Source organism: Dipteris shenzhenensis, chromosome 27 (assembly GCF_047967505.1).
Source record: "Dipteris shenzhenensis isolate YYH24624 ecotype China chromosome 27, Dip_SZ_1.0, whole genome shotgun sequence".
NCBI classification, from domain to species: Eukaryota; Viridiplantae; Streptophyta; class Polypodiopsida; order Gleicheniales; family Dipteridaceae; genus Dipteris; species Dipteris shenzhenensis.
The window spans coordinates 9,212,164-9,224,714 of record NC_141622.1 but is presented as its reverse complement, the minus strand read 5'-3'; the positions used below and the strand labels follow the sequence as shown (position 1 = coordinate 9,224,714).

The window sequence follows — 12,551 nt, the reverse complement described above, 5'->3', positions numbered from 1 at the left end:
AAACATTTAAGAGAAGCACGCATGAAAATATATACAAGAGATGATCGGTCCTCCAAAAGAACGGGAGGCCTCAAGCCTCTGCCATTGCTACAGGGTCTTGCTGACCCTCAGCATCCAATTCCCTGATAATATCATCTTCTTCACAAAGGGGAAGACCCTTCTTGACTGCATTAACCCATGCCTTTGAGATGGGGTTTCTTGAAGAGGTAGAAGATTTTCCTGGAGAAGGAGCAGAGGCATCCCAATTACGCGATTGGAGAGGTCTTTGTTTGAGAGGCACCGTCTTCTTTGCACTCTGCCATCCCTCATGAGAAGATGAGTTATTTTCCCCTAACTTGCTTTTTCCTTTATCCTTATTTTGAGCTGAATTGGCCTGGCTCCTTGTATGAACTGAAGGCTTTGCTCCTTTAGCTTCAATCTTTTTCACATATGACTTCTGACCTCCTTTATTAGATGGCAGAGGAATAGCTGCTAGAGGAGGTGGATGAAGGATAGAGGGACACTCCGAAGCAAGATGCCCAAACTTGTGACAAGAAAAACAAGCTCCAGCAAAAATGCCCCATTTTAAAGTGAAATATTTCTTTCTCAAATTAACACCCTCAATCTCAACTGCAATAGAGGAGGGGGTCGGTCTATCAGTATCCCATAAGATGCAAAAACGATTTTGATTACCTGTGGGACGAGGGGGACAGATCACTTGTCCCAATGTCATAGCTAAACCTGGAAGCTCTGTTCTCATATAATCTGGAAAATCAACCACTTCAACCCATACAGGGCAATGATGCTTGATGAGGCTCTGATAGTCCTTATTAGGGGACCAGGGCATGATATGCACCATCTGGCGACCAAAAAATAAAGGAGACATTTCCAGCATCTTTTGTTTTGTCAAAGCATCCAAAAGATGAACTTGATAAAATCCTCGGGAGGCAAAATAGACTCCTTCTACATAGCATCCACCTAGGAGAGAATTCACCCATTGTCCCACATCATTAGCAGAGGGAATTTTGCCTGGGAAAAAGATGATAACTGCAGTTTGAGAGAGCTTCTTCAAAGGATGCACAAGAGATGGCAACTTCATTTTGTAAGTGAGTTCCGGAGCAGGTTGAATCCATTCCCTTCTACTTTGTTGAAAATCATCATTCAGCATATCAAACACATAGGAAGCATCTTCAGAAGAAGGAGCTATGGGGGAAGAGGTTTCCCTTGATTGTCTTTTGGGTTCAGGAGAGAGGGCTCTCTTGACATAGTACTTGTTTGCTTCTGCTATGGAGGCTAAGGGATTCAACAGATATCAAATAGAGAGAATCGGACAGGGCACAAAGAAGGGCTAGCGGGCTGTACGGACGCTGGACTGAAGCACTGTACGGACGCACGAAGAAACTGACAGAACTGTACGGACAGATTGAGAGGTTGCAGGAAAGGAACTGACAAACTGTACGGGACTGCTGACAGGCTGTACGGGACAACAGATAGTCTGTACGGAAAATTGAACGACTGTACGGGAACTAGTACGGGGACAGTACGGCCGGGAAGATTTGACGACTGTACAGGAACAGTACGGACGGACTGTACGAACTTTGGGAAGGAAGACTGCAGGTAAGAACTGTCGTGCAGGGTTGAACGGAGCCGCGATGGTAAGTAGCCTGACGCAAAAGCCGTACGGGAACTGTACGACGGCCGTACGGAGGTACAGACAAAAAGGCAGGTGCCAAACGATCTCGGACGACGCTGATCAGCGCGCACTCAGACTCTTCTCTCTCACATACACACACTTGAGATACACACACACACACACTTTTTTTTTTTATAGTAAATCCAGTGCTATATATTTATAATATCAAAACTTTACAAGAGGGAAAGTCTCCAAAATGGAGAGTATTCCACAGATCAGAAGCATAAAAAGAAAAGCTCAATGCAAGATGCATGTATATCACCCTCATGGCAGGCATCATATAAAGATTGCCACAATGAGGCTCTAAAGGATTCATATGACTTTTGAAACTGACGGCCCAAATATGCCAAATTATGTTCTTCCCAAATTGTCCAAAGAGCCCAATATCTCACCCATGAGAAAAAGAGTGAGTATTGAGATAAAGACGTCTTAAATCTGCCAAATAACCAAAAAAGTTTCCCAAATATGTGACTCGGGAAACGGAGGCGAAGATGATCTGAAATTTTCCCCAGGAGGTTCCGAGTAGACTGACATTGCCAAAGTAGATGAAGGACAGTCTCTGAAGGAGCATGACACCGTAGGCAAGTGGGTGAAGCAATGTGACGTTTAGCAAGTGTGATTCCCACTGACAATGTGCCAGTCAAACATCTCCAAAGAAAGAGTCTTTGTTTCAAAGGCATTTTACACCTCCATATTAGTCGGAGATTCTTCCGCCACCATGAAAGAGGCCGCCTGATATGCCACAGAGTATTAGCATAGTGATGAATCCAAGGGGCAGGCTGAAGAAGCTTGTAGACTTTGATGGAGATCAAAACAGACAGAGGAATGGGACGAGAGCATGTAGCAGTGGGGTACAATTTCCAATCCATAAGCCTGTCTATGTCAGCCACAGGGGGAATAGGAAGGAAAGGATGCAAGAGATCAGCAATTCTCTTCCATATCAACCTGTGGTGCATTCCCAATGCATAAATGGCAGAGGCGTGAGGAAAAGATAAAATATGGCCATTATCATCTACCACGTCATTGATGTATCTGATTCCCAATTTCATGAGATTATATGCCCTAACCGGTTCCTGTAAAGCAAGTGGAGTGTCAAAGATGGCACTCCAATGAATACTTCCTTTTCGCATTGAGTTTGTCCCCGAAAGATTATCAGGAGTCCATTTGACTTTAGAAAGCACTTGTTTCCAGTCCAGTATCAGAGCAGTAGAGAAAGGGCATCTAGGAATCTTCCCTACAAATCTCCCAATGACTTCCTCCCAATGATCAGTAGTCCAATGGCCATAAGCATTTGTCCTCATGTTGACACACATGGATGCTATCATACAAGTCCATGGCTGTTTTTGACAGAAAAAGGTATTGAGCATAGTCGCCTTCCTTGCAAGTACATGATATCTGATATTTAGAACATTAAGTCCTCCATGCATCTTAGGGGAGCACACCATTTCCATCTTCAGTAGTCTCAATGCTTTCACAGCAGTTTTTGTCTTCCATAACAGCTCCATCGCTTGAGACATAAAAGCTGAGATATCTCTAGAGGACCAATGTAGTAAAGGCAAGAAGAACTGAACATAAGACATTACAATAGACTGGACTATTCTGAGCCTAACATGAAGTGGCCAAGTAGAAATTTTCCAATAGTCCAATTTATTTTGAAGTCGTTGGAAGATCCATTTTAGCTGCTGCTTCCTGGTGATATGCCATCCTATAGGATATCCCAAATGCCTGACAATCTCTTTGGAATGCACTATCTGACCAGGCCAGAGAATAGAATGCCAGTCACATTGTTTCAGTGGAAGCAATTTGGATTTGTCAAAATTGATATGCAATCCCGCTGCTAATCCATACAATGATAATGTGGCCATAAGCATGCGGACTTCTCGAGGAGAGTTCTGTGGCATAAAAAAGGAATCATCAGCATATGCTTGCGCCAAGAAGGATGCAGCCCCAGGGATTTTAAGACTAGTCATCTGTCCTGTGCTTGTAAGGTGATCAAGATACATCAGGAGGGGATGAGTCGCAATGGCATAGAAAAGAGCACTAAGGGGGCAGCCCTGTCTGACTGATCTACCCAATGTCCATGACCGGGATAGATGGCTTCCGATAATGCATTGAGAAGTAGAGCCAGAATAAAGCCAATAAATTGCATTTGCTATCTTGGGACCAAATCCCAGCTTTGTCATGGTTTGAGAGATAAAATCCCATTGTACAGTATCAAATGCCTTAGAGATATCTACCTGCAATATGAGCACATCTTGATTCGAGTACTTAGCATATTCAATTGCAGTCAATGCATTGGAGATATTGTCATGAATTTGTCTTCGCGGCACAAATCCATACTGATGAGGATGAAGGCCCGCATTCAGAGTGCCTTGAAGCCTATATACAATCATTTTGGCAATGAGTTTGTAAACTACAGGCATCAAAGTAATAGGCCTCCAATCTGACATATGATCACAAAGATTTTTTTTTGGCACAAGTTTGATGATGCCATGCTTTGAGAAATGCGGCAATTGATTTTGTTGCCAGGAAACATTGATCATTTGTAAGAGAACATCTTTCAAATCATCCCAAAAAGAAATATAAAATTCCACCGTAAGACCGTCCCAGCCAGGGGACTTGTATTTGCCGAGATGGGACAAAGCATTTTCAAGTTCCGTGTCAGTAAAAGGTCTGTCAAGTAATAGAGCATCATCCATTTTCACTATCCCAGAGACATATTGAAGAATTTCAGTCCTTGCATCAGTCATTTGATTTGATGGGGATCCAGGAGTAGAGAACAGTGTCTGGAAGTAATTCTGGCATTCATCTTGGAGATCAGAGAAAGAGTGCGTCCAAGATCCATCTAGTTTCCCGACCCTTAGACATGAGTTTTTCTTTCGAGTGGCATGCAGGCCCTTGAAGAAGGCTTTTGATGAGCAGCCCTTATCCATGAGGGGTTTCATTCTTGCTCTAATCTGCCATTTGTGCAATTTCCGCTGATCATTGTCAGTCAGTTTAATCCGGGCTTGTGAGAGGGAATCATTTTCTGATTCAGAAAGAGGCCTTAAATGTGAAAATTCAGTCAGCTGTTGTACTGTCCTTTTTGCCCATTTGACCTCATTCCTCCATGTAGCCATGTGCCATTTTCCATAATCCCTAATAACATTCTGTATACGAGAGACAAAGCTGTCCCAGGCATAATTCATGTCCTCCTGAGCATGCAAAAGCAAAGGATGAATTGCAACTCTGATCATTTGCTGGAAATATTGATGTCGAAAATAAGCCTGATTAACATGCAGTAATCTGCTGGAGAGAGTCGGCAAATCATCCAGTGGCATACCAAATTGCAGATTTAACCATAATGGGGCATGATCTGACAATCCCAATGAGAAATCAATGAGGAGATGAAGGCTGAAATCTGCATATTGTTGTGGAAAGAACAGATACCATCTGTCAAGCCTTGCCCAGTATGTGGTAAATGCATTATGATGGAAAGTATATCCGGGCTCTGACCCTTGTAAAAGAAGCCATAAATCTTCAGCCTGCACGGAGAGAAGCATGCTATCCCATTTCTGTCTTTCCGATGAAAGCATATGAGATCGTGAAGTGGTATTATCTCTCAGCAGAGGAGAATTGTTAAAATCTCCACAGATAAATGCATTAGATCTCCATGGATATTTGCTTAAAGATTCCCATAGAGAGGCCCTCATGGCAGAAGTCTGGGAGGCATAGACTGATGCAAGCTCAATAATGTCTCCATTGACATTACATTGTATGACTATCCATCGGCCATTGCTATCATTGAATGCTAACTGAGGGTCCAGCTCATGTCTGGCCATTATGCATACCCCTGAGTAGGTTGTGGTACCGGCATAATATATATCATAGCCACCAAAGTGATCATGATGACCAGCCTTAGAGTGTTGATTATGCTCACACACACACACACACACACACACACACACACACACATATATATATATATATATATATAGAGAGAGAGAGAGAGAGAGAGAGAGAGAGAGAGAGAGTATTTTACATTTGACTGCTTCTAGTTTCTAGGTTTGTCATATTAGTTAAGCTTCAATTAACAGGCTGGTCTGGTATGATGTAGTTTTGTCTTCCCTAATATGTAATGATTTGATCTTGATTAAGCTTAAAATTCCCATGCAATGCATCAATAAGAACCTAAAGCCAAAGGTTGTTGAAAGTCCTTCTTGAAAGCATAGTAATTATAAACATAAGGATCTTTTTCAATCTGCCAGAGGAATTACATTTCTTGCAAATGAACCTAAAAGCTAACTATGTTCGGGGAAAAAATTTGCAGGTTGAGCTTGCCAAAAGTCTTGAAGCCCAGGAGGTTGTTGAGCCTGCCAAAAGTACTGGAGCTCAAGAGGTTGTTGAGCCTGCCAATAGTGTTGGAGCTCAGAAGGTTGTGGTAGGAGCAAATCTGGTGAAGGTTTCACTTTGAATCATCAAGTTTTGCACTAAACAGGCCTTAGCTATCTTAAATCTATGAAATTCTAGATGAGTTTACTGAATTTATTTTTTGTACAGGATGATTATATATTGCTGTGGAAAAAGAAGGTGGCTAAGTTAAAGGAATGTATTTTGCAGGATGAAGAGGCTGTTAGCAAGATTTTAGTCCCAGGCAGTCACATAAAGGTATTCGATGACAGTAGAGAAGCTTTGGCCCAAGCTCTACAGGAAAAGGTTTGTCCTCTATTTGTATTTTAATTTTGATAGGCAGACTTACTATTGAAATGAAGGGCATACTCCAAAGGTTTTTTCCCATGACAATCAGCCAAGTAAATTTGGCATTCTGGCTTATCGGTCCCTGCAGCCTAAGGTGACAAACTATTTTGTCCACTGTGACAGGTCATGCTAAGCAAAACCAATCAATTTGATCAAGTTGGGCAAATAATTGAATTTTGCCATCCTGCATAGTTAAACGATCTAGTTTGCCTCCGATAGGAAAAACAATTGTACTTGCAAAACTTGTCTAATATGTTCAATAAAAGATCATCAACAGATCTGCAACAACTCATCATGTTGGCTGTGGACACAAGGTTATTTGTATGAATGCTAATGCGCTTTGAAGAAGTGTGGCAGAATAATTATGCCACAAGACCATCATGAGACACAATAGAGCAATACTTCCTATCATTACCTTGCAGCATGTTAGAAACATGGTGTGAGTGAGAGAGAGAGAGAAGCTAGGGAGTGAAGAAGTGGTACTCAAATGTATAAACCATGAAGGCTTTCATTCATTCATCATCACTAAATGAGACAAGTGAAGTAAAGCCTTATAGGGTACACACTCACACACATGCACCAAGTGCATATGGGATAAGTCCTATAGTGACACGTGGCACTCACACATGAATCACACAATCACTAGTACTAGATCTCCTAGTACTACACACCAACACATCACATCAACACACTCTTTGGCTATGATATCTCTAACACCTCCCTTTAGAGCAAAGAGTGTGAGACCCAACATGTAAAGAGTAGACCGATCCTCCCTCCAACCGCAATACTGAAAAGAGCAAGTCCAACTATCCAACACCTCCCGTGTGATAGTGACTTCTTAGTCAGCTTGCGACCGGCAAGGGAAAAACCATTACTCGTTCCCCCCCCCCCCCACCTCTGAACTGGGTGGTCAATACCATCAAACCAAAGTAAAAATGAACCTTATTTGGCTCAGAAAGGCCGTGAACCTCAGAGAGAGGCCGTGAACCTCTGCTGTAGCTGCATGTATCTCCTCAGGGGGCTCTTCAAGTTCAGCCTATTCTTCAGCAAAAGGAGATTGGCATGGCGCTTCTCTTGTTCCTGTTCCTTCTTCTTGGAGCAATGAGCTTCAATGTGTCCTTTCCTCTTGAGAAACCTGCAAATTTTGTTTGTATGGCCGCACGGACCTGTACGGGCAGGTGCGTGATGCTGCCGGGAATCCGTACAACTTGTCAGAAGTTGATTTCGAGAAATTTTGAATTGTTTTTGGAGGTTTTTTGCTCAGATCTGGACTCTTTTCAGTCATTTGGGCCTTCCTTTTGGTGCTCCAACCTGCTCTAGCACCATTTGGCTGGGATTCTCTCCCTCTTGACTCAGATCTTCCTGATTTGCAGGCTATTTTGTCACATTTGCTTTATTTCATCAAAATTTGGGGCTTTTGGTCATTTTCCCCAAATTTGACAGTTTTGCCCTTCCATAAATTGGAGGTTTTGTAAATTTTGTTGAAATTGGCAGTGACATTGGGTTGGTACAACCAATTTTGGACATTTGGTAGACATTGACATGCACGAACATCGACATTGGCTTGGAATTGCAGCACATTGAATCACATTTGCAACTTGTAGCACAATTTGGGGATTTTTCCAATTTGCCCTCTTTTTGGCATATTTGCCCTTTCAGATTTTGGGGCTTTTGCCAGATTTGTTGTCCATTGCAGTGACATTTGCTTTATTCACCTCAATTTGGGTATATTATGCATTTGCCCCTTGATTTGGGCTTGTTGTCTTGTTAGATTTGAGGCACGCAGCCTCCATCTGGGACATTTATAGCTCAATCGATCATTGGATACATTTGCAGACATTTGCCCCTCGTTTTGGTCTGATATTTTGGTAGGACACTATCTTTGGCAGGGGGGTCCTTTGACCGGACATATATTGTTTTGCAGGTCATATTTTTGGGGACAGCATGTGCATTTAGCTCATTGTTTGAGCAATCAATTTTTGGTTGATCATTGCCTGACATTTGCTGTCATTTTTGGACAGTCAGCTCTTTTTGCAGTGAAAGCATTGAGGCTACTCTTGAGCGCACATTTTTCCTTCAGGGATTTATTTTTGCCATGGGAAGCAACAATTGGATGGGTATGTTCTCAGCTGAGGACAAGCTCGATGGACCCAATTATCCCATGTGGTCATACATGTTGAAACATTTGCTGGTTGCCAAAAATTTTTGGGGTATTGTCTTAGGATTGGATCTTCGACCTTCCTTTGTGGCATCCACTTCTGCTACAACTGGTGCAGCTGCTACGGCCACTTCTAGATCTATTGCCACTGCTGGTGCATCTGTTACAGCCACCTCTGGATCTACTACTACTACAGCCACACCTCCTACACCTGAACAAGCCAATTGGGATGGTAGAGATGCCCAAGCACATTCTATCATTGCTTTTTCAGTCAAGAGACATATCATTCCTCACATTCAGTCTTTAAAAAAATCATCAGCTGTGTGGGACATCTTGGCTCACCTTTACCAGTCTATCATTGCTTTTTCAGTCAAGAGACATATCATCCCTCACATTGGGTCTTGCAAAACATCAAAGGCTATGTGGGACATCTTGGCTCAGCTTTACCAGGTTCGCAATGAGGCACGTGTTGCTTTCTTACGCAGGCAATTGGAGGATGTCAAAATGGAAGAGGTGGATAGCATGGATGCATACATCACAAAAATCAAGGATTTTCAAGAGCAGCTCATTAACGTGGATGAAATTATTTCAGATGCTCAGGTAGTGTCCACGACACTCAATGGACTTCCTGAGTCCTACCAGGGGTTTGCTACTACATTGAGATTGGTTGCCATGGGCAATCCCAACACTTATACTTTCGACCAGCTTGTAGCTTGTTTTCCTTCTCCTGCAGGAAGAGCAGAGTCGCACAAATTGTGTGCCTCTCAAGTTGCAACTCAGGCTTTTGTCGCTAATCACAAAAATAAGGGAAAGGACGGGCAAAATTACAGCAAACCCAAGCCTTCTGGAGGCTCATCTACTGCTGGACACTCATCTAATTCTTCCCTGTTTGATGCAAAGAAGAAAAACAGCAAACGTTGTAATTATTACTGGAAGCTAGGACATGACATTTCTGAATGTTGCAAGCGCATCGATTCTGAAAAGAAAAAGCAACAAAAGGGACTTGCTGTCACAACTACTGCTGCTGCCCCAGATCATGGTCATGAGGTAGCAAACATTGCTCACTAGGTAGAGGAGGAGTTTGTACCCTCTATGCTCGGGGAGTAGATCTTTCAGACGTCCGTGGATAGAGTTTTCCCTTCAGCAGGCGTGGGTGTGCTATCCCCAGTTGACTTCCCTCCTCTTGATAGGAGGAACTTTTTGCAGGAGAGGGCTTTCTTTGCTACCAGGTCGGGTAGGATCTTTCATCCGGCCTCTTCCTCTCGCAGATGAGGATTGTCAGTTGGAACGTTCGGGGCCTCGGGGGTGTACCTCACCGTTGCCGTAGGCACCTGATTCGTAACTAACTTCATCCAGGTGTTACTTGGGGACCCATTGATATTCTTATGATCTAGGAACACAAATTGGATGTCAGGGATTGTGCCAAGTCGTGTTAGCTTCTCTCAGGGTCACCTGCCTTGGGCACTAGGGGAGGTACTTGCATCTCTGTTTCTTCTTCTATACTCCCCTTGGTGATGTCATTGTCACTTCCAGAGCTCAGTGGATCATACTTTTGATTGGTGAGCATAAGGTTGGTCTTTTAAACCTTATGCACCCAATTCTAGAGGGGATCGTGTCCTTCTTTGGAAGGAACTGCTCTCTTGGTCACATATTACAGAGGCTTGGATTATAGGGGGCGATTTCAACATGATTGAAATGCCCTCAGACAAAAGGGGTGGTAGGAAAGGTGGTATTCACTCCCTAGAGAGAGTAGCTTGGGATGCCTTCCTTTTTCAGTACAGTGGGACGGAGGCTTGGCACGATGATGCTTTTCACACTCAGTCATATTCTCTCCTGTCTTCTTGGTCGAACAGGAGATTGCAGATGCCTATCCATGCATGGATTGACATATTTTATGTGGATGATTGGGCTCTTGACAGAGGTGGTATTGTTAGCATTGCAGTTGGGGTGTCCACTTCGGATCATTTTCCAGTGATTTTGATGGTTTTAGATCCTCATGTGAGGGGCCGCTCTGCCAGCGTTAGGATTCTAGATGCCTTTTATGCAAAGAAGGGCCTTACAGAGACAGTGTTGAGGACTTGGGGTATCTCATATGCAGGATGGGCAGCTTTCTCCGTTAGACTTAGCTGCAACCCTCTATGGTATTAGCGACTTTTATCTTTCAGTTGCTTGTATCAGGAGGGGTGAGATCCTTAGGTGTGAGATAGGTATCCATCAGCAGTTGGCTGCCCTCCAGAGGGAGGAGCAGAAGAGGCCTACAGATGCTTGGATTCAGGAGCGCCTTGCTGTAGCAAGGGCCCATCAGCAGTCACTTCTAGATCAGAGAGCAGAGTATGCCTTTCATGCCAGAGAGTCGTTTTGGACTCAGACGGGAGGTAGGGTCAACAAGCAGTTCTTCTCTACTCTTGGCCCCAAACATAGTAGGGAGAGCGTCTCACAGCTTGTTGACTCAGGCGGAGTTCTTCAGACACATCCGGATGCCGTCTTGTAGGTTGCCACCGATTTCTATGCCTCCCTTCTTTCAGCGGATCCTAATACTCAGGCCACAGATGATGCTAGAGTGGTTATTTGGCGACACTTACCTGGGTTGATGATTGGGGATATGATTGTCTCAATTGATGCACCCTTCACCAACGTAGAGTTCAGGACTGTTCTCTCTGCACTTCACAAGGGCAAGTGTCCTGGTTCATATGGACTTGCCTCCTTATGCTTTATTACTTTTTGGGATCAGATTGGGGATCACATTACTTCAGCCCTGCAGGGTGTTTGGGACTCGGGTGAGATGCTAGACTCACTTACGGAGGGCCTTATTCATTTGATTTCGAAAGGGGTTACAGGAATTTAGTGTCTCAGTGGAGACCGATTAGCTTGCTGGGTACTTTGTATAAAATCTTAGCTAAAGCTATCAGCCTTCGTCTGCAGCCCTTTCTTCCAGATTTTAATCTATGATACGCAGATGGGCTTTGTGCATGGCAGGAGCATCTTTGACAACATCTTCTCATTTTGAGAGGCTTCTGATTGGGTCATGCATAATGGTCACGTGCTGGCCATTCTACTCTTGGACTTTAAGAAAGCTTATGACAGGGTAGACTGGGGCTTTCTGGAGGGCACACTTACTCGCTTTGGTTTCTCAGATGCATGGATCAGAGGGGTGTCAGCCCTCTACAGATTAGCCCACAGCCAGGTTCTTATTGGTGGAGTCAGGGGGAATAGGTTTGAGATTACCAGATCAGTCCACTAGGGATGTCCTTTAGCCCCCTTTTTGTTTTTATTTGTGGCTGAAGCTATGAGCTATTACATTAGAGCTCAAGCTGATATTGTAGGACTCAGGCTTCCTTTGAGGCAGGAGGATGAGCTCTTAGACATTGAGTTAGTAGATGATACGGCTGTTTTTTTGGATGCCACTCCACAGACACTGACTTCAATTAAGACGGCGTTGGATTTGTTTTGCATTGCGGCATGTGCACACATTAATTAGAACAAATCCAATGGCTTTTGGATCAGTGATGAGGACACTCCAGACTGGGGGAATGACATAGGTTTAGAGAGGTGTTTCCTTCAGATATTTGGGATGCCAAGTTGGGGTGGGCATCTCTCCGGCACAGCAGTTTGCTCCCGTGTTAGAGAGTATTAGAAGGAAACTCATTTTTTGGAGTTCTGCCAGGCTTGACCTTGCATCTAGAGTTGTGGTTGTGAACCAGGTATTATTGGCCATTGCCTGGCTTGTTTCTCTTGTTGGTGCAGGTCTAGAGATTGTATCGCTCAGCTCATGAGACCTATCAGGAAGTTCCTATGGAGTGGTTTAGACGGCACCTCAGATGTTGTAGCCAAGGTGGCTTGGGAGACCCTCATTCTACCCACAAGAAGGAGGTCTCAATATCATTGACCCGAACTTGTAGTGTATGGCCTTGCTTTGCAAGTTGGTAGTACGTGGATTGATGCCTGGACAGGAGCCCTGAATAGTTTTCAGATTTTCACAGTTGT

At 43.8% G+C, this 12,551-nt stretch overlaps 1 protein-coding gene across 8 annotated transcripts in view; it reads left to right on the top strand.

Annotated features, from left to right (window-relative positions):
- The window catches only part of LOC147883836 (uncharacterized), a 73,133-nt gene that overhangs the window by 47,981 nt on the left and 12,601 nt on the right, over positions 1-12,551 (top strand). For 6 of the 8 annotated variants that reach the window (XM_087398351.1, XM_087398350.1, XM_087398348.1 and 3 more), the window contains 2 exons: positions 5,982-6,107; positions 6,272-6,367. In XM_087398351.1, the coding sequence (XP_087254477.1) occupies positions 5,982-6,107; positions 6,272-6,367 (222 nt within the window). The remainder of the gene's footprint in view (positions 1-5,981; positions 6,108-6,271; positions 6,368-12,551) is intronic. The other 2 variants (XM_087398352.1, XM_087398353.1) reach the window with 2 other exon arrangements.